The 22,930-nt window shown below is 35.5% G+C and overlaps 3 protein-coding genes across 3 annotated transcripts; all 3 read right to left on the bottom strand.

Annotated features, from left to right (window-relative positions):
- Nucleotides 1-3,506: 3,506 nt before the first annotated feature.
- Nucleotides 3,507-10,666, bottom strand: LOC133336715 (importin subunit beta). The gene is made up of 5 exons (XM_061545031.1): nt 10,595-10,666; nt 6,171-6,412; nt 5,073-6,101; nt 4,073-4,999; nt 3,507-3,938 (listed from the first exon to the last, which is right to left on the bottom strand). Exons 1-5 carry the CDS (start codon nt 10,653-10,655, stop codon nt 3,537-3,539), a joined length of 2,661 nt encoding a protein of 886 aa, XP_061401015.1. The 5' UTR covers nt 10,656-10,666; the 3' UTR covers nt 3,507-3,536.
- Nucleotides 10,667-16,517: 5,851 nt separating this feature from the next.
- LOC133336929 (LEM domain-containing protein Bocksbeutel-like) lies at nt 16,518-17,210 on the bottom strand. The gene has a single exon (XM_061545227.1). It carries the CDS (start codon nt 17,208-17,210, stop codon nt 16,518-16,520), a length of 693 nt encoding a protein of 230 aa, XP_061401211.1.
- A 4,078-nt stretch (nt 17,211-21,288) lies between these two features.
- Nucleotides 21,289-22,517, bottom strand: LOC133336817 (alpha-methylacyl-CoA racemase). Its single transcript, XM_061545128.1, has 2 exons — nt 22,401-22,517; nt 21,289-22,329 (listed from the first exon to the last, which is right to left on the bottom strand). Exons 1-2 carry the CDS (start codon nt 22,506-22,508, stop codon nt 21,289-21,291), a joined length of 1,149 nt encoding a protein of 382 aa, XP_061401112.1. The 5' UTR covers nt 22,509-22,517.
- Nucleotides 22,518-22,930: the final 413 nt, after the last annotated feature.

Below are 22,930 nucleotides of genomic sequence, written 5' to 3'. Positions count from 1 at the left end.
TATAAATAATAAATTCATATATACTCAGACAATCATCTCTCTCACATGCAGAAAAAAAATATACGCATTCTCATCACAGGCACACCACTAGAGTAGAAAATGCATACTTACTCTCTCGCTCTCTCTCACTCAATAAACTCACATGCACAGCATATACATTTCATTCATTGGTATTTTGTATTGTGGTTTTCAATTCTCACATCATGCTACAGCAATTCACGTTTTATTTCACTCAAAATATTCATGCACACATTGTGAAAAATTATGTGTTTCTTATAGACTAACTGTGTTTTTTTTTTTCTTTTTTTTGGGGTTTTTTAATTTTTTTTTTTTCGTTTTGAAAATGTGTTTTGTTTTTGAATAATTTTTCCTAAAGATTTTAAGCTAAATTTTTCATTTACTTATTTATGGTATTCAAAAAATAAAAAAAAATAAATTGAAATTATATATATTTATACAGTATGTAAAAAAGGGTTGAAATTGAAATCCATTTGAAAAAAAAATGGAAATATTGTAAGTGGAAGAGAGAAGATTAAGAAATGATGTAGGATTATAGAATTTTGCAATTTTTAAATTAAGTAAATCGGAAAAAATATATTCAAGTATATGAAACCCTCCTCTTTACATACTGTATATAAATAATTTCAAAATATGTTTAGTTTCTAAAAATAATTTAAAAAAAATATTTTTTAAAAGATTTTCTCTAATTCATAGATGAAAAATTTTAATTTGGATTTTGAAAAAAGAAAGAAAAAATGGTTTACGATAATTTTTTTTCATATGAAAACTAATTGTATTTATATAAAAATAATTAAGAACTAAAAATATATTACTGTTGTTTAGGGGAGGGGGTGGTTGTGGTGTTTATGGTTTTATAAGTGAAAAGCGGGAAAATGCCTATTATCTTTTTGTTTGTTTTAATTATTAAATAAACTAAAAACAACAAATGTATGTTTTATATAAAAAAAAAAAAATAATAATAATGGTTTGTGTATACAGTGTGTTGGGTTATTTCTTTTCTAGTATTGTTGTAGTTTTTTTAAATATATAATTACTATTTATAAACCAATTTTTTTTTTTAAATTAGAGAAAATGCTCATAGGGGGGAAAGAAAGGAGAAACTAAACACTAAATGAGTACATTCATTTTTTATAAGATCTTTGTAGTTATTGTTGTTTTTAAGATATTTTTTTTTCAATAAATTAAGTTTTAGAGGAAATAACAAAACAATATATAATAATTTAATTAAATCATTTTGGGGAAACGTTGAAAAGCAACAAGGCTTCAATATGAAAATCTTGACTTAGTCATTATAATGCAAAAATTACAATTTAATATATTATGAGCGTTTCTCTTAAAAAAATGGAAATTTGAAGGAAAATAATATGAATAATTTTTTAATACATATACATACACAAAAGAAAACAATGCACCTTTGGATGATTTATATTTCGATTCGTAGTAAATACTCGGCGGCACACCAAAATTAGAAAAAAATAATTTGAACGAAGCCATTTTTGTTGTATGTAGGTTATTGTTGTTGTTGTTTCGTTGATTTACCTTAATTGCGAAAAATAATTATTATGTAAGTGTAATAGGGCGGGGGTGGGGGAACATGGGGATTTTTGCTAGAAAGAAAAGAAATGATAAATAAAATTTTAATTAAAAGTTATAAATTGTATTGAATATTAACGATTCGGATCAGCCGAACGTAAATTAAAATCGGCCTTTGAAGCTTCAAATTGAATTTTTTGAAAGACAAATAATTCACAAATCGTTTATATTCTCTCCTAAAATAGAGGTTAGTGTAAAATAAGTAATAAAGCACCAGTCAGCATTGCCGACCGATTTATATTTTCATTCAGAAAATGCATTCTAAAATAAGTCGGGTTCTTTATGTCATAATATAGACATCTATGCTAGGAGTAGTGCAAAGTTCCAAAGCTTAATCTTAAATATAGCGATTTCTATCCACAGCACACGAACATGGCCAACTCGACATGAAATTCTATTTGTATACCATACACAACTATGTTATCAGGGTATTATAGCTTTGTGCAGCCCCAAAATTTTGTAACGCCGCGAAATATTGGTCCTAGATCTACCTTTAAGCATACCGATCGTCATATCTCGAATAGCTGAGTCGATATAGACATGTGTGTCCGTCCGTCTGTCCATTATAATTTGTAAACACGATACAGGCCACAGTTATGGACATATCTTCACGAAATTGTACATGTAGGATTGGTTGTGGTTAATGAAGACCCCTATTGTTTATGGTAAAGATCGGTTAATTTTTAGGGGATAAAATGGACCAAATACTTAATTTTTGTCAGATTTTCTGGCCAAAGAATAAACATAACTGTTTTCATAAAGATCGGTCAATATTTAGCGGTGTGTGAAAAAATAAAAAAAATGTATTCTATGGCGAATATATTTACTCCTAAAGAACATAGACCCGAGAAGTTGATAGTATATCCAAAGTTGTTGACCGTTAAAATGATACCAATTATATTGTCATATGTACTCGGATGTGGGAGTTACACTTAAATATTTACATGTGCTTACGTATTCAGATATTATTTAGTAACCCATTGCCACGTAGAGGGCGGAAATATAGCGCTGATCGCTTTGAAATTTTCCATGAGGATCCAGGTATGGTCAAGGACAACGCCTATAATTTTCGGTGATGGTCAGATAATAATTTTGGGATGAAGTGGACCGAAAACGTATGTTTTGTGTTTTTCTTTCGAGCCGACCTATAGGCCGCACTTATAAGCCGAACATAGATGGACTGTACTGAATATTAGTAATATTCGGAAAATATGTCAGTGTAAGGAAGAGGTGCTGTTGACCTCGGAATAAAAAGCCCGCAGAAAGTTATAGTTCCGTGGTAGTTGTGTAGGGTATCGTATGGTCGGCCCCGTTCGAATATACTACTCCGCTCACTGGTTTTTAACTTTTTTCTTGTTGGATTTGTTTCGGCTTTAAGTTAAATAAAATCCAGAATTTTGTTCTCTTTTTTTTTATTTGGCCTTGTCGAATTATTATTGCCTCAAAATATAGTCTTCTTCTCTTTCGTGTGTAAATTGTACATGTTTATCGAGTGAGTCGAAGATGTTTAAAGTGTTGTCAATTTCTGTTCTTTTTTACAATGCAGAATAATTCGTCCACATATTTGGTAATTACTTTTGATTTGTGTGTCAATTTCTGAATAGAAGCGTCCAATAACTCCTAAATTACTATATGTGCAATAATCGGTGATGCTGGAGATCCCATCGGTAGTCATTTACTCTTGTCATCATAAATGAAATATCTTGAATTTTTGTACAAAGAGTTAGTATTTCTATGAAGAAGTCCTCTTTTTGTATATTTGTATTTTTTTATATTTGCCAGAAAAATCATTTGACGAAAAAAATATTGTTTTAAAAATAGAACAAAATTCTACAACTTACCATTTTCATTTAAAACGATGTTCGATGTGAGCATCAACATCGGCGTAAATTCCCTTTCTAAAATATGAACTTCACTTCAATTTACTGAGCTATTGGTTGTTGATCACGCAATTTCTTGATTTCTTTCAAGGCCCAATTACACAGTGACTTTGTACGGCTGGATTTTGAACGTTTGCCTTCGGTTAAGAATTGTGTAACGGTGGCATTATCCACCAATGGTAATAGGCGGGGTCCAAATGCCGAACATAAATCGCCAATAAAACCAGCAGCACTGGCAATCATTGAATCGGGATTATCACCCTCGGCAGCAATACGTTTAATAAACATAAGAATGTGTCCCAAATGTGGTTCCAAATGGAAGACATCTGGGTGGGGTGTTTTTTCAACGCCTTTCAAACCTTGAATGATGCCGGTATAGGCTTCCAAGACACTTTCACGCAATTCATTCAAATATTCAACCATGTCATAGCTATTGGGATCAACCTGTAGTAAAATGGAAATTGAAATCGATTTAAAATTTATTCAAATTCTCAAAAACAATATCAAAACTCGATTCTTGGAATTTAAATAAAAAAATAATGAATTAAAAAAAATTTGCCATAAAAAGTGTTACATACCTCCAATTGTGATGCGGCTCTCAACATCTCCAAGACGACATTTAAATATTTTACAAATTCACCACCAATACTAAGAGCCATATCGCCAAATGCCGACAAAATTTGCGGCTTGACGCTACGATGTAATGTTGGCTCAGACAGATTTGCCAAAAGGAGATTCATTATTTCATCGCAGTAGGGAATAATGAGTTGTTTGAGAGCACGACATATATCACCAGTTAGGCCTACTGCTGCACAACACACTTGATATTCCTGGTGATTCTTCAGGCCCATGTACAAGAATGGCTTAAATGCATCCATGTACTTGACGAATTTCAATCCCAATAACTCGACCAATGTAGATACCGCCAAGAAGGCATCCTCTTGAACACCGCCCGATTTGCCGGAGCTTGAACTGAACATGGTTAGCAGAGCAGTCATAATGGCGTCGGAAATTTGTGGTGCATCATCTTCACGCACCTTACGCAATACGCTCTGAAGTGTGGCGCAGAGCAGAGATTGTAAATCATTGAATTGATGGCGATCATTGTGACTGGAAATGTGTGTCTCCATTTGTAGAACTTGATTCAAACGTTCCAAAATCACGATGGTTGTACGCTGTACAATCAAATAACAATCCAATGGAGAATTCTTGATCATATCCATAAGAGCCTCATAGGCGGCAGCACGCAAATTTCCTTGATTGGCATCTTGACGATCAGTGGTTTCCAACAGTTGTGTAATGATATATTCGAAATATGGCGAAAGGCAATAGGTTTCGGGTGTTTCACTTTCGCCACCTTCAGCAGCTTCATATGCGGCATCTGATAGACCAATGAATGCCCAGCAAACATTGGCTGCTACACGTGGTTCGGCCTTCAAACTTTGAATGAAACATTCCAATAAAGGCTGCAAATAGGTCTTGTTGATGGCTGCTTCGGGAATAATCTAAAAGAAAATATAGACAAATATAAAATTTAGTAAATATTATTTTATTTTTTGAGAATATCCCACCACTTACATCACAAATACGTCCAAATGTCCAGGCTGTTGTATCGCGAACATTAACGCTTTGATCATACATTAAACGAATAAGTGTTGGCATAGCCTGCTCTACCAACGATTTCAAAGTATTGGCTTCAATACCACTCAATATAGAACCAAATGCCATGACAGCAGCATCACGGAAACGCCAATCGGCCGATTCAATATTATCCTTAATGAAGGGGAATACATGAGGCACAATCTCATCTTCACAGCAGGTGGCCAAAAGCATGAGACACACAGAGGCAGCCTTGGCTGGACTCCAGGTATCCTCATCTTCACATTCATCCTGCTTTGTAAGCTTCTCCACCAGAACGGGAACCAAAAACTTCAAAGCACCTCTTGCATAATGTTTAGAAACACGAGTGGGGGGACGACCGGCATCGTTGGCTTCTTGATTTTCAATGGCCAAATCTATTTCTTCGTCACTCACGTTAGACCAGAACTCAACACCCTGCAGGGCAATTTGATCGTTTTCCGATTTCATTGCCTCCAATGTAATGGGGAACAAAGCTTGTGCCATATAAGGTTCCATATATTGATAATACAATGACATGATCTTAACCAAACACTGCAGAGCAGCTACACACACTTGAGTATCTGGCGATTGGGTTGCCACACAGACCACCTCCATAATATAGTTACGTTCCACATCCTTCTCAAAATTGGCCTTTGTGAATTCCAGGGAATTTAACAAAGCCGTTGTAGCAGCCAAACGTACATGATTGCTAGGTTCTTGTTTTCGCATGCCATGAATAATGGCGGTTAATATTTGATTCGATTGATTTTCCAAAACACCATAACGAATATCCTGGCAAATATAACCGATAGCTTCCAGAGCAGCTTCACGATCCATTTCACTGGAACCGGCATTTACAACCTTATTTACCAATGTCTGTATAAGCATGCCCCAACGATTAATGGGCAATTCGGCAACAGCCACATAGGCAACACATTGAGCAGCACAGGAGGGACGGGTATTTTCTGTACCCAAAGCATCAAGAATCTATGAATAAATCGTAAATCGAATTAGAATAAAAACTAAAGTAGCAAAAATTAATTTTTCTTTACTTACATTCTTCTTGATGTACTCCTTTGTGGCTTCGGGGAATTGATGCCATCTCTGTTGATATTGTAAATTAATGGTCTCATCCTTACTGGTCAAATGATTTTTCAATTGCAGACCAGCTGCCATACGAGCCACAGGGCTGTTGGTGACAGTGACCAGTATATCGGACAATGCCTTTAGAAATTCCGGTAAATTACTTTCGGCAGCCTGCTCCAAAAAGTTTTTCGCCGACAACAATTCATTTTTGTCTGTAATGAACATATATGGAAATTAATCATGTACGTTTTTGATCGAACGATCTAATGAAAACTGAAAAGGATCCTAATATGCAATCTATTCACTGTGAGGAAATAATTGAATCCTTGAAATAAAGTTATGTGTAGATTCTGCAAACCTAAATCAACCTAACTTACAAATAATTAAACTAAAATATAAAAGCAGTACTTTGTACTTTAAATGGCGAAGATAGGCGAGGACAGAAGTATACTTCCCGAAATACAAGACTCCAAAAATGCCCCAATTTCATTCAAAAATTTACCTTTTTGACCGGGATTTAAGATTTCTCTTAATTTACCTTTTTGACCGGGATTTAAGATTTCTCTTATGGTGCAAATTTTGGCTACGCATTGTCACTTTTAGGTGTCAAATACCCTGTTATGTAATATTTTTAAGGACTGCCGGTTTTCGGCTGGAATTTAAGATTTCTTACTATTATGGAGAAATACCAACACCGGCTACGCAACATAATCTCCTTTTCAATAAAATATTTTTTGTTTTCCTCTATGAACAGATACCAGTAGCGGATACGCGACAGAATCTTCTTTTAAATAAAATAGATTTTTGGGATGGCCGGTCATCGGCTGGGGATTTTTGATTTTCTCCTATGGACAGATACCAACACCGGATACGCGAAAGAATCTCCATTTAAATAGAATAGTTTTTGGGATGACCGGCCATCGGCCGGCGATTTGAGATTTTCTAATATGGACAGATACCAACACCGGATACGCGAAATAACCTCCTTTTAAATATAATAGATTTTTGGTTGGCCGGCCTTCGGCTACGTCAACGAATTTCCTTGTTTTTGGAAAGGATAAATTGTAGTCTATCATTTCAGTCAGGAATGGTAAGACTATAATGGACCCTAGGTTGACTTTTTCAAAAAATCGGGGTCCAAACCGGGTACCTGTACCTGAACTTCTAGGTCAATCAACCGGATACGTACTCCAAGAAAAAATTATATCTCCATTATAAGGGTTAAAACACCTACTTCTGTAAATTTCAAAAGAAAACTGATAGTTTTTACCAATATAGAGTTAAGCAAAATGTTGTGATTTTCGGAAATTTTGAGACCCATATCTTGGGTTCAGGATACTAAGTTATACCTATGGTGAACATTTTAAATTTTTCTGAGGGGTGCCTTTAAAGGAAATATAAACAAGTGAAAAAGCGTTAAGTTCGACCGGGTCTAACTTTGGATACCCACCACCATAGGTATACTGACAAATACTTGAAATGAAAATATAGCGAACATACCAAAAAGTGTAAACTATTATGTACACTAAATACAAATTTCAGCAAATTTTAATGAAAACCCCAATGATACAAATAACGCATGGTAGAATATACAAACTTCAAACTTAGCAATTTAGATTACAAAGTTAGATTACATACTGTAGGATTTAGCGAACATTAGGGTTATAGTTATATGAGGGCTATGCCTAATTAATGACCGACATATGTCAATTTCGAACCCAATATTTTTGTTTTGTGTCTCAATTTTCCTTCCTTCAGATGGTATAATTATATGGGTGAGATGCATAAATGCAGTCAGATATATTTCATTATGGTCAGGATCGAGTTTTTTATGACTATTTCCGATCGTCTTAGAATTCCATAATTTATAGGGTAAAACTGACTATTTCGAGTAACGACCAGAGCTCCGATTTGCTCGATTTTACTCGCGAGTGAAAAATACTCCCGAGTGGGAGTACGAGAAGAGTACGAGTTTTTTAAGGAGTATACTCTTCACTCTTTTATTTTGTTTGGGAGTGCTCGCGAGTACTCCTTATTGAAGAAAAAGAGTGAGAGTTAAAACGTTCGAAATAGAGTAAGAGTTCACTCTAAGAGTGAAATCGAGTGGATATGCTCGATTTCTGCTCGATTTCGAGCGAATTTCACTCCCACTCGAATACGAGCGAAGCCCTTGCGCTCTTATTTGAGTGGAAGAGAAACATAGAGTATACTCGTTTTACTTTTTCTACTCGCAGGAGTACTCCCGCTCGAATTCGAGCAAGTTTCACTCTTTACTCGAATTCGAGCGAGCATTTCGGAGCTCTGGTAACGACTATCCCTTATGCTATGATAGAATACGCCTATATGGGGACATCCCCTACACACGGAACTAATCACCTAACTATTTTAATGTAAGATGGGGGAACTACCTCTAAAAGGGGGCGAATATTAATAATTTTTGGTAGGTAGATTTTTTACCATATGCGACTACAAAATACCAAATTACAGCGAATTAGGTTGAAAAAGCGCTTAAGAACCCCAAAGTACCGAAAATTGAGGGTGCCTTATATGAGTGGTACCCGAAGAAATGGGCTTATATTTATAATTTTTAGTGAAGAAATTTGATACCCAATAAGAACCCATTGTACCAAATTTCAGCGAATTCAGATTAAAACGTGCTTAAAAATACCTCCAAAATACGTAAATATGGGAGGGGCTACCAGAAAAAGTTGTCCGATATTTGTAATTTGTAGTGGAGACATTTGGTACCCAAAAGGAGCCCAATGTACCGAATTACAGCGACTTCGGTTAAAAACGCGCTCAAGAACCCAAAAATACCGAAAATTTGGGGCTGTCCTGATATGGGAGCCACCCGAAAAAATAGACCTGTATTTATAATTTTAAGTGGAAAAAATTGGTATCTAATAAGAACCCATTGCACCAAATTACAGCGAATTCGGTTTAAAAACGCGGATAAAACCCCCTAAAATACCGTAAATTGGGGGTACCGTTATAAAATGGGGCTACCAGAAAAAGTGGGCCTATGTTTATAATTTTTAGTTGAGACATTTGGTACCCAAAAATAACCCAATGTACCAAATTTCAGCGAATTCGGTTGAAAAGCGCGCTCATGAACTCCAACATATCGAAAATTGAAGGTACCCTTCAAAGTAGACCAATATCCATAATTTTTTGTGGAGTTATTTGGTATATATTAAGAACTCAAAATACTAAATTACAGCCAATTCGGTGAAAAAATACCATCAAAACCCCCATCGGTTGAAAAGCGCGCTCAAGAACCCCAAAATATCGATTGGGGGGGTACCCTTATATAGGAGCTATGCCTAAACGTGAACCGATATATCCGATCTTCGAACTTGACCTGCCTGCAGACAAAAGACGACTCTATGCTAAATTTTGGCGATCTGTCTCAATTCCTTCAGAAGATAGCGTCTTAGAAGTTTTCATCAAGAATATATATACTTTGTAGGATCGCAAATGAAAATTTCGATGAATGGCAAAATTAATATACCCTCCATACTATGGTAGAGGTTACAAAAATGTCAACTACATACAAAATTTTACCAAAATCTCAACAACTACCCCCCAAATATTTCCACTTGGGTTGACCTATTGATTTTACACAATGAGTAGATATGGTGGAATGTTAGTTAGGTTAGGAAAGGTATTTGCTCCAATTGGAGAGCAAATAATATCATTCCTCTATTTCCAATTAGAATGTAGACAAAAGTATTCGTCACTTTCGATTTGTGCTACAAGTGATTTTGAAAGTTAAATGCAAAGTTCCAAAAACATAACCTATCAATAGCATGACTTCTCTATCAAGATAACCATTTGATTGTCGACATTCTAAAATCATAAATGTCCAACGCCTATTCCTGTTTTCCTATTAGTCGTCCACAACCAGTGATTAACAAAACCAAAGCTACTCTAAGTAGTTATTGTCCGTTATTTTCAAAAACTACAACCGAAATATGCAACCCTGCGTGCACATAAAAAAAAATCCCTTCACTACACAAACACAAAACAGAATACAACAGGAACAACAACGACAGCAACAACAAAACTCGATAAAAGCTGCCTTGGCGGCTATAGTTAAATAATTTTTAATTTCAATTCTGTTTCTTCCCCCATTTTCGTTGTGTGCAAAAAAAAAAGTAAGCATGAGACGCACACACAAACACACATATATATAACAAAGGCAATTGTCATAGATGAGGGGATACCAACAGGGCTAGGGGATTAGGGTAATATGAAATTTTGCTTCTGCTGCTACTTGCACCTATACAAATGAACTATCACGAATTATGTGTATACAAGCGCCAAAATTACTTTTTTTCCTTGCAGGAAAACTGCATTATTTCCAAAATTTAGATAAAAAAATGTGTTCTTACCTGGTGAAACAGTCTTTTCCAAGATTTGTATCAACTGCATGGTTATTTGTGGATTCATCATGATAACACTTGATATTTGCACTGGGTATGGATGGATGGAGAGAGGATGCTTTCAAATCGCTGAAGAAATGTGAAACGAACCAAACGTTTTTTTTTAATGACACAGCGTTGTTGTGGAAGAAACTAGAATTGTTTTAACCTTCACTATAGAAATGTGCCTCAAAATGCAGGATATACTAATTATGCCTACCTTTGAGACGTTATTATCCTTTTGAACTTCTTCGGTTTCTTTTTACTTCTATTAAATGCACGCACAAGTTTCTTATTCGTCTGTTTGGCGATTGATTCGTTCGTTCGTTGTTGCCTGTCAATAATTGATTTTGTCTCCTCTTTTTTTCGTTATTTCTTTGATTCCGCTGCTTGACTGCTTCTGTTGGCTTCTCGCTTTTTCCTTTACTGCCTCTTATTCGTCGTCGTCGTTTTTCTTCTGTTGTGTGTTGCTTGAATTTTTTATATGTAATTCGGATGATGATGTCTCACAATTATTTTATTTTTTGTTCTTCTGTTGCTTCGTTTTAATTCACTGCCACCTTGCAAATACAAACAAATTTGTGCAATTCCCAAATGTTTCAACGTTAACTAACGAAAGAAAAGCACAAAAAACTTTTTTTTTAATTTCCACGATTAAATTCTTCTAATTGAAGTGACTATATATCTTTGTTCTGTTTCTCTTTTTGCATAGATTTTCACAAAGCGCGTGGCCCCGGCTGGCGGCTGATATTGCGAAAAAACGAATGACTAAATTCTCAAGAGTTGTGTCGTTTCGCAACGAATAGGTTCAAAGGAAGTGCTGTGTGAAATGAACGTTTGGAACCATTCCATTTATCTAGTTCCTTTAGTTCAGCTAGTTGACAAGGCAAATTAAAATTATTTTTTCGTTACGAAGGGGTTTAAAAATTATTTATTTTTTTTTTAATTTATACTTTTTGTTCAAATATGAAATTTGTAAATAAAAATTGGCTTTTAAATTATATTGAAAAGGTGGCAAGATATAAGAAATTACAAAATTCTTTTAAAATTCCATTAAAAAAAATTAAAAATTTTTTTTTTGCGAGCACATTTATGATTTTTGGTACATAGGTTAAGAAAAATATGCTGATTCGAAATCTGTTCGCGTTCACAAATTCGGATGCTGCGCACATAAGTTATAGCCGTTTTAAACCTTGTATTTCAAATATAAATTAAATGAATTCCTATTTGTTGTACATCGCGAATTTCTTCACAAACGGATAAACACATTTGTTTTCTTTGTATACTTCTCAAATCGCATTAAAATATGGTTTAATAGTCGCGAAAAACAAATAAAAAAATGAAGACAACTGACAATAGAATAAATTAGAATTTTCGATTTTTTAGTATGGTTAAGGGAATACGGTTTTGCCTTAATCTTCTAAAATACGCCACGCTTTCTTCTTCAAATTCTTTTAGATGATTTTTAAATATCGGTAGATTCATCTGATAAGAATTTCGACTTTAAAACTGACTAAATATATTGCACTTTCAATACATAAAAATGGTCAATATTGAAAAACATGCAATTCGCGTATTCGCGGAAATCAGTTGTTGCGCATGCGGTTTTCGTATAAACCGAATCAATGTCTTCCAATAATTATGAATTTTTCGATGTTTTTTCGGCTAAAGTGTGCCGCTCGATGCACTTTACTATGCAAAAACCTTAAAAATGACGCAAAGTGCATACGATTTTTATGCGCATCCGATTTCAGTAATCTCCTATGAAAATACACAAAAGAACACCTATTTTAAAAGGATCGGTTAAGCACCGCGGATGTGCCTTCGCAATCGATTTTGGATAAAATACGCATATTATTCGCGTATCGATATATTTTTGGCCTATTTTCACACAGATTCGCGAATATGATGACACAAGAATGGATGTATGTGGAATCAGTTCGAAGAAAAACGCGATAATATACGCGAATTTGTCAAAATAAATTTTTGGAATTTTTCCCACATTCAAGGTACCTATATCCGCCGTTTTATTGGGCGGAATTGAACATGGATGGGCTCATTAGATCCGGCACGTAAAAAAAACTGAAATCACGCGGGGTTCCACGGAATTTGAATGTAGTTTCTTAATTTTGGACTCATAAAATAGGTTTTTTAGGTTTACGCACCAAATTTTTGTCTTTGGAGCCCAATTGCAAAGAAGCTACGGTGAGCACATTCATGAGATATACACTAAACGAAGCAAAATCACGAGTTCTACAATCCTATAATTAGTTTAGTCCGTTATCTGGATGCGCATCCTAATTATAAGAAAAAATCAAAAAACACCGAAATTCCGGCTTCAAAATGTCAGCATCCATTTCGGGTGGATGCAGTGATTATATCGAAAAATCATACATTAGAACCATGTTGTCCATGGGGTATTCTGCAACTTAGACACTGATCCCATATGCGTGCGTTGTGTAGTTTAGCCACAAATCAGGAAGAAACACAAAAAAACTCGTTGGCTTCAACTCATTTTCACCCATTTTATTACATTACCAACATCACAGCTTCCACCCAAATTATTATTTATTACCCATATTTTAAGATTTTGACAAGAACAATTCATTTTATATAAATGAATTTAAATTATATGCAATATGTTCATATTTCGCGAGTTATAACCATGCAAACCTCAGTTTCAAGGAATTTAAAAGATGTTAGTAATTTCCCATATATATTAAAAATACTAAATAAAAATACTAAAGAACAAATTGAACAAGTACCGAATAAATAATTTTTAATATATATATATATTAATATATATATGGCCAGGGATGGTCCATGTGACGAATTTTTAGGTTTCCGACTGTCAAAAAGGTGTAAACGTCGAAAACGTCATATACCTGTATAAAATGTAATAAATGTAGTAAACGTCCTTTATTTCTATATTATCAGTATATACAGTTATTCTCAAGAATATATATTATTTTTACATATATCTTACTATTCCTTACTAGAACTGATGCAAATTTTTAAATTTTTTTCAGAACAAAATTTTGACATTTTATATTAATTTGAGTAAAGCATGCGTAATTTCCAAATTGATTAATAGAAATAGCTATTTTATAAAAAACCAAATGGATTTGGGTAGGTTTCCGACGTTTCTGACGTATGTATTATACGTCACTGTTTCTGACCGGCCATCTCTGCTGGTGGCCAAAAACTAAAGCAACTGAAATTGGAAACTGAATAAATGAACTGTAATTTAAAAAAAAATATACTTATAGCGAAAGCTTTTTTAGAAATAAATGGGTAACTTGTTCACAAAAAAATATTAGGTTGGGGAAGAAGAAATCCATTATTTTTTGGGCAGATGGCCGTTCTATTCTCGTAAAGTATCGATCAAACTATTTCAAATTTATGCTCGTTGGAAGGGTGACATATCGCAGTAAAAACAATTATTTTGCTGTTTTTGTTTGATGCATTCAGTTGTGAGTTACAGGGTTAAAAATGGAAGTGAACAAAGAGAAAATTCTGTACTTTTTACAGTTTTTCTTTGACAAAGGCGATAATGCAAGTCAAGCGATATTGCAACAGCCCATTATGTGCAATAGATCAATGGATGTGGAGAATGGATGCACTTTCGAGGTTGTTCTGGACTGAACAAAATCCAGGAGTACTGCGAAATGAGTTACGTCGCTTCATGCTGCGTAGTATGTTTCCCAGTGTGTCTCAGGAGTCGTCGTCCGATTCGTCATCTTCGGAGTACGAGACACCACGCAGTCTCCTCAACAGTAAAACTCACAGCATTTAACACCATTTACATTTAACGACGTAACTCTGACAGACCCGAAGAGGTACGCGAGTTATTTTAACAGGCAATTCATAGAGCAACCCGAGAGTGACAGGGCGAAAACCACCACTACAATTTACGAAGGAGGACGTTGTAGATGTCATCAATAACACTAAGTAATCCAAAGTGTTGGGCCGGGACGGAATATCCATAGTAATGCTCAAGCAGCTGGATGAACCCGCAGTTTAGTACTTAACATCAGCCCTCATCTTGTTGTTAACCACCCACATAGTTCCTAAAGCCTAGCAAATAGGCAGGGTGATCCCGCTGCTGAAGCCTGGCAAGGATGCCAGCAAGGGTGAATCGTACAGGCCGATTTCACTTCTGTCCAGTTGGCAAAGTCACTGGAGGCGCTACACTTGCCGTCATTGAGAAGAAGTTTTCCAACACCAACATGGATTTCGTAAAATGCACTGCACAACAACAGCATTACACGCCATTTCCACATATATTATAGGAGGATTTAACCAGAACAGACTGTGCAACCGAACAGTTATGGTGGCACTTAACCTATCGAAGGCCGTCAACCATGCCAAGTCAACCATACCAAGCTGTTCAAAGATATAGAAAAGACAAACATCCGATCGTGTTTGAAACGTTGGATAATCAACTATATGTGTGGACCCCAGTCGTATGTGGAATTCAGAAACAGGAAGTCTAAGCCCTGTAGAGTGAAACAGGGAGTTCCCCAAGGAGGGGTGATATCTCCCGAACTGTTCAACCTCTAACTTTCTGATATTCTACAACCACCGAACAGCATAGAGATCGTAATGAATGCAGATGATTGTACGATCATGGCGTCGGGTACCATTATTGATGTCATATGTGAGATGTTAAACTTCTACATTGCCGATTTTGTTAATTTCTTCCAACTGAGGAATATGAAAATATCCGCCACAAAATCAACAGTCACACTGTTCACCACATGAACGGCTGAAATGAAGCTCCCACTGAACATAATGGTCGATGGAGAACTGATTCCGACCACCAACTTCTTCAAGATACTGGGAGTAACGTTCGACAGCCTTTATAAGTCGTCTGCGCAAGCCACTGCTGTATGCGATAAGCTGAGAAGTAGGAACAAGGTCCTCAAATCGTTAGTAAGTCAGTAGTAAGCTATGTGGCGCCAGTGTTGTTCGCGGATGTAAGTGAAGCATGTTAATTAAAGTCCTATAAAAATAATGGATTTCTTTTTCCAAAACCTAATATATGTTATATATACCGATTTCTCTTGTTCAGGGACTTATGCTAAAATTTGGTGAAGAGTATTTTTGTCCTCTATACTATCTATCCTTCAATTGACCCTCTAATCAGCCATTCTAAATAGATGTATGGTATGGAGTAAATATATACGCCATACCATACAAATGTTGTGATTTTTCCCCCGTCTCCATTTGACGCGCTAAATATTCAGTGACTAGATCCTCTTCTCCGTGCAAAATTTTGTGGTATTTACTGATACCTCTAGAGCGACCTGAAAAACAGGCAAATATAAAGATTTTAGTCCATTCGATTTCCTAACTATTACCCGTTTATTACCAAAAACAATAGGTTTGGTCAGACTTGGACTTAAAAAAAAAAGATTTTTATTGCGTTGTGAGATTGTGAAGCGATCCATTTTCTCAATGTCAAAATTTCAACTGAAAAGAAAACTTTGTTTGGCAGATGTTGAATTTCAGTTCCATACTTTTAAACCCTCGAAATAACTCTGTACAATTGTCAAATTTGCGCTCGTAATAGAATAGCTATAAATGTACCTATGCATAAATAACTAAGATCCAGTAACAAATTAAAGAAAAAATCGGAATCCACTCGATATCAAATTTCAATTCACAGTAAATTCTATTCGTAAATTTTGTGGATTTTTGTTTCACATATCGATAATTACGTACATCAATAATTAAAATACGATCCATAAAACAAAATATGTTTTTAGAATTAAATATTTATTAGTATATTATTAATATACATACAAAAATATGAAGCTTAAAGTTAGACAATAATGTGATGCTATACAAGTATAATATTTATAATATTATTAGGGTCTATTAATTTATTTTAGGATCTATAAATGCTAGATTCTTGTATAAATGATGTACAGAAGACGGGAGTTTTAGTTAGAACTTGAGTTCTTGCTGATGTATTGTGCGGCCATACTGTGGTGTTAATTTTCGAAATTTGGGGTTTAAATAATTTTGGTTGCATAGTATGACAAATTCCAAAATTCGCTGATAATGATTCGTTTGTATAGTCCCTTTTATGTAGGCTATCGCTTATTATATTCTCCGATGGTCTTTGCGATATGGAAAGTTTATTTTTCAGTATACCTTTAAGAGGGCTTATTCTTTGTGTTGATGAATACGAAGATTTTGGTGATATATCTTTTGTTGGGATTTTAACGGTACTGTTGTTGTTCAACGGTTTTGGAGTATGTTTTACATTTGTTTTTGTTTTAGTGTCGCTTATTGAACGTCGTGTTAAATTTATGGTATCCTTTTTCTTTTCGGCAACATCATCTCTTACACGTATTTTTGTATTGACAGCAATTTTGACATTGGAAGTGGAGGATTTTGCAGGTTTATGATTGGCAAGACGTTTAACATTTTTCTTCGATTCGCCGCCAGATATGCAATTTTGTATTTTACGTATTAGTAATTTCCGTGTTGAATCTGTAACGGGAATGTTTGCAATGCCCAAATCTTTACATTTTTGACGTAACTCCTTATTACTGAGTTTTTCCAAATCAGCCATAATTTCTGCTTGAGGTTAGTTCCTGAAATAGAAGAAGAAACAAAATGAAATCGGTAAGTTAATTTCAAATAGTTGGAACTTAGCTCAAAAGCTATGATCGGTTTTAGGAACAACCAAATTCTAAAAACTGTTGCACCTCTATTATCTGTTTTGTTATATACTATATTATCTGGAATTATTTTATTTAATCAATAATAAATGTTGCGAAATAATGTATTTGCAATCTTTCAATATATTAAATTTTTTGTTTGTGAACTTTAATTTTTTAAATTGATTTATAAATTTTGGTTATTGTATACAAAAATTTAAATAAACCCGACATAGAATCAGATACGTATTGCGGTTTTTGGATCACCAGATACATAATTTAGATTATTAAAAACTTGGAAATGGTGTAGTTTACAAACACAAAAATATACAAACAAAAAAAATAGTGAATCACGGCGCACCAATCCGAACGAATTCAATACTAATTTTCCCAGTGATGTGTATCTAGAAATCCACAAAAATTATTGATATTCTAAATATTAATATTTGAAATATTGAATATTTTTCTATATATTACCAAATTCTGTATTACTTTAACACGTGTGTATTTCCGTTTAGATATTTTTTACATGAAAATAAGCGTAACGAACCGATACACAAAGATCTAATTTTAAAATAGACGACATCAACAATCGAAGAGAACAAGTAGGTGAATGCAGAGTTGTTTTAACACAAATATAAGCTACGAATAGCCAAGCAAAAGGAAATGAAAACAATTTGACATCATTCCATTCAGAGACGTATCTGACAATGGGGTAATATACAATTAGAATCGCATTCATAAGGGCAACGTTCGTACGCATTTCTTTCGAATACGGATTATACTGGAATCGGACATTCAATATTTAGGGAAAATTTGGTTTTTTAACTACCTTAGACTGACCATAATGAAAGTATTTCAACTTCATTCGTTTCCATCTCTTTTCGAAAGGAGGCCATTTCTAAAAGGGCGAGGAACTTGAATGCGAATGCTATTCGAATCACCAAAATGCAATGCAACGTGTCGAATGCTCTTTGAGACAAAACCGCAATTAAAGTTGTTTTTTATTTTGCGTTTGTGCATTTAGTTTTTCGTAGCTTGTCCATCCGTAACAGACGGAACGTGAAACACGATAGAACTCATGAGCGGTCCGTAACAGATGGGACGCGAAACACGAGAAAACTCGTGAGCGGTCCTTAATGTGTTAAGAAAGGTATCAACTGTTGGTATCAAAACATGTCTTTGTAGAGTTAGATCTCTAACTTCCAAATAAAAGATCGGATGGAATCGATTGAGCATCTACTCGTGTAGATATCCAATATTATGCAGCAGTAGCCATTGAATGTTTGATTGAGATTGACACGTTTATATAGATTCCAGCATCCAGAGTTATGAAACCTAACCTCAACTTAGTTTCTTTTTATGCTATATCTTATTTTTCCCCCGCTACAATTTTTCTTTTTGAGATAAACACAGCGGACCACTGGTCTCTAAGTAAGGCAACTGCTAATATGACAGTCCCATATGTGGTGAGCATTCAAAATACCTTAAATCGGTCGAGACCATTATATGGAGACTATGTCATTGAAACTTATCTCCTAGTAGGTGGTTTATGCTCTGCAGAAAGTAAACACCATATATCAGGTTGGGAAAAATGGGCTAGAAATATCGTTATTCTGAACATTAAAGACTATCTGAAAAATGTTTTTTTTTTTATTCTCCGAGAATTTATGTCATAACATGGACCTATATGGCATTTTTTCTGGAAAGTATTTTATGCAACATTCAAGAATCCTGGATTTCAAATTGCACCTACTTTGTTAGAAAGAGGCCAAAGCGTTTAAAAGAATCAAAAAAATCCGATATACTAAATTACAAACACCTATACCCTAAAAATGCCGAAATTTGGGCATATATAGGTGTTATACAATAGGTTAAGTTTGGGGTGTGCAGCCACTTATGTGGCAGCACTCTGAGACCGTCAGGTCAGGAAAAGAAAAATATATGGAGAGATCTATTGGGGAGAAAAGAAAGGGGGATAGTGAGAGATGGGAAGCTTGGAAGGAAGTGTGAGATAGTATCGATGGCTATAGAGATCGGACAGAAGATATATTACGTGTCAAGGAATCACTTTCTCAACCACTTTAGGTTTTTAATTATGCTGTAGATTAGAGCAGGTTCCTTGTTGAGAAGACTTTAAGGCTCGGTGGAAAATGAGCACCCACTAGTCTGAGCCGTCTGAAGGCCAGGACTGGGCAGCGACACAAGAGATGCTCAATTTTCTCCGTCTACTACTCGTCATCGCAGAGTCTATAGTAATCATTAGCATCATGGTCCCATTTAATGATTCCTGTCATTACTCTTATTTCGGATTTGCTCAGGTTCAACAGTGAGTGTCTTGACACATTGCACCTGGGTTCCTTGTGCCAATCTTCATAGGCTCTTTTGTCGAAGAACGCCTCAAAGTTCCGATAAAAATTACATATGGGTGGTTTGATTGAGCCATCAATTGCTAGATCTGTAGATTGAGATCCTCGTCTAGCTAATTCGTCTGCTCTTTCATTACCCATGATATCACGGTGTCCTGGTACACAACACAGCCGAAAGCTGTAAGTTCTTCTAAAACTGTCCTACACTTAAGGACGGCCTAAGATTAGATGTAACAGGATTTGATGGCTTTAAGAACCGCTTGACTATCCAGAAAGATAGTCACTGGTTCAACGCGAAGATTTCAGCTTGGAAAACACTACAGTTGCTATCCAGCTTGTAGGTTAACTCAAGGCCTAGACTTTCACAGTAGACGACAGGCCCTGATCCTTCTTCCATCTTGGATCCGTCTGTATAGAAAGCCAGATCTTCCAAAGGAGGGTTACTCCGGTTCCAGACGTCTCTACTAGGAATAACGACATCTACATCGTCAAATCTCAGGAGTCGTGATATATAGACTAGTGATATAGTATAGTACCTTAGGGCACTACGTGCGGCCTGACACTTAATACTGAGGCCCAGAGGCCATAAGTTCAGCATTGCGTTCAGAGCTGCTTGTGGTGTGATTTTCATGGCTCCTGTTATTAAAATCGAGGCGGCTCTTTGTACCTTATATAATTTGCTGGATGTCGACTTGTGGCGCAGGAAGTTTCACCAAACAAGAAAACCATAGGAAAGGATGGGCCTTACCACTGTGTTATACAACCAGTGTATGGTCGATGGTTCTAGACCCCAACTTTTCCCAATGGAATTCTTGCATGCATAAAGTGCAATCAGCCCTCTCTTCGCCCGTTTCTCAGCGTTACTGTTCCATCGTAATAATTCGTCGGTTTTTTTACTGGATTTACTGCATATATATGAAATCAACAATTTTATTACACCCAAGTCAGTTGGAAAATGATTCTAAAATCATTAAAATATCCAAATGGGGGAAGAAAATATTTGCTACACAATCAGGGTTCAAAATACAAACATATCCAACACCATGGAAGGAATTGTAGGTGTTGTGAATAAACTATTCATCGCTTCAACAAAAATCTGCTTGGAAAAGGACTGTTTCTAGAATGAAGACATATGCAAGTTTGCATCAGGGCGAAATAAATACAAGCTATAAACATACGACCTTTGTAAAGCCATAACATAGCCCAATATGCCTGATGAGCCGCTTAACCAACGGCGAAACGCGTCGCATAATGGTTCTTCTTTAGAAACAATTTTTATTATAAAAGGAAGTCGTTCACTTCTACTCTTTTCACTGTATGCATGAAATCAAAGCATATAATTATAAAAAGAAAAAAGTTTTCTCAAAATCGAGAATGCCAAATAGACACTACGGAAGTACATTTCCGTTAAGTATATATGCACATATTTAAATAAATTTTAAATAAAAAAACATCAACCATCAACAGATTATTCAAAATTTTGCCAACAACAAATATATTTCAGTACTTATGTATATAAAAAAGAACAATATTATCAAAAATCTCTTTGCAATCTTATCACAATAAAATAAAACGACAACAACATAGTTTATTTATATGTAGGTATATGGAACTGGAATGCTTATAATTTTGCCTGAGCGGGCAATATCAAAACTTTATCACTTACTAATTTTTGTAATTCTTTATTGCTTAATTTCAAATCTTTTAAAATATCTAAAGACTCCTCAACCGCCTCGGCAGATGTACAGGGACGTGTTGAAAGTTTACCCGGAGTGCGACTTAGGCGTGGTGCAGGAGTGGGTGCTAAACAACCATCATCTAATTTTTCAAATGCCTGACGAGTTTTATTGTGATCATGTTCCATAACATTCTCCCAATCGACAATGGGATAAACACACGCGTCGATATCTTCAAATATTGCTGACCACTCAGCTTGAGTTTTTTCTAGAAATTTTTTCGTTACCATTGCTTTGGCAGTTTTCTGTTCCTCCTCAGTAATCATACCTTGAGAAAGTTCCGGGAGGCCTAATTTATTTACAAACTCATTGAAAAATTGTTGTTCCAAGGCACCGACGGACATATATTTGCCATCTTTGGTCTTATAGACGTCATAAAAATAAAAACCACCATCCAGAGCATTTGTGCCACGTTCTCCTTGAAATATGGATGGTATAGAGCGTGCCATAAATAGCCAACTGGCAACATATGCTGCACCATCAACCATGGCCGAATCAACAACTTGTCCACGTCCCGAACGATAACGTTCCAATAGAGCCATGCAAATTCCCAATGCGCACATGAGACCACCACCAGCAAAATCGGCCAATATATTCATAGGAGGTTGAGGATTTTGATTTTTATGACCCAACATAGATAGAACACCGGAAATCGCAGCATAATTAATATCATGACCGGCACGAGCAGCCAATCTGCCGGTTTGTCCAAAACCTGTTAGTCTGGCATAGATAAGTTTGGGATTTTCTTTGCACAGAATTTCAGGTCCCAAATTTAGCTTTTCCATAACACCCGGACGGAATGGTTCAATAAGAACATCCTGAGTTCCGGCTAATTTGCGGGCAAGTTTTTGTCCTTCGGGGGCTTTTAAATTAATGGCCAATACACGTTTGCCGCGGCTCATACAATTGAATAGATTATCTGGCACCTAAAAAAGCAGAATTATTCAACTTTTTTTCCAAGTGTTGAAATTGTTATTTGGTGCTTTAGCACTCATACCCTATCTATAACTGTAACCTTTGCCCCAAAGTCCGCCAAAATTTTACCACAAAATGGTGCTGGTGCCAAACCGGCAAATTCCAAAACTTTAATACCTTTAAGAGGCATTTTCCTATAGCATGAGAGCGCGATGTGTTTCTATTGAGTTTGTTTAACCGATTAATATTCCCGTCCGCAATAATGCAAAAAACTTTCCAAAAAATAGTACCAACAAGTTTGATCGGCTTTGTTGTTGTGTTTGTTGATAATTTATTCCGTCGCGTTCGGTGCGACGGGTCGGTGAATATTTTTGCCTCCAAATGTTTATTAAACAGCTGTACTGTTGTTGTTGTTTTAAGCGGATGATAATACCAAAACAAAGAGTAAACACACACAAGACAGTGACGTCTTTTAAGGGGTGTGGGGGTAGACACTTTAACCGAGACCGAGATAGATCCTAAAATCATTTACAGCTTTGCCAAAAAACTTGTTCTTAAGTCAAATTTAGGGGCTAGGCTTAAGTCGAGTTTAGGTCCATCAAGCGGATCGTT

The sequence above is a fragment of the Musca vetustissima genome, unplaced genomic scaffold (assembly GCF_032173495.1).
Source record: "Musca vetustissima isolate MV318-11 ecotype Yass unplaced genomic scaffold, APGP_CSIRO_Mvet_v1 utg51661, whole genome shotgun sequence".
Classification (NCBI taxonomy): Eukaryota; Metazoa; Arthropoda; class Insecta; order Diptera; family Muscidae; genus Musca; species Musca vetustissima.
The sequence above is the reverse complement of the archived record's forward strand: the minus strand, read 5'-3'. Positions and strand labels throughout refer to the sequence as shown.

Bases quoted from the DNA above. Each gene is read 5' to 3' on its own strand.
- LOC133336817 (XM_061545128.1), bottom strand. From the start codon at position 22,508: ATGCCTCTTAAAGGTATTAAAGTTTTGGAATTTGCCGGTTTGGCACCA. The intron at 22,330-22,400 runs GTATGAGTGCTA...CTGCTTTTTTAG, and splicing joins AGGTTACAGTTATAGATAGG to GTGCCAGATAATCTATTCAA.
- LOC133336929 (XM_061545227.1), bottom strand. From the start codon at position 17,210: ATGGCTGATTTGGAAAAACTCAGTAATAAGGAGTTACGTCAAAAATGT.
- LOC133336715 (XM_061545031.1), bottom strand. From the start codon at position 10,655: ATGATGAATCCACAAATAACCATGCAGTTGATACAAATCTTGGAAAAG. The intron at 6,413-10,594 runs GTAAGAACACAT...TGTTCATTACAG, and splicing joins GGAAAAGACTGTTTCACCAG to ACAAAAATGAATTGTTGTCG. The intron at 3,939-4,072 runs GTATGTAACACT...ATTTTACTACAG, and splicing joins GAGCCGCATCACAATTGGAG to GTTGATCCCAATAGCTATGA.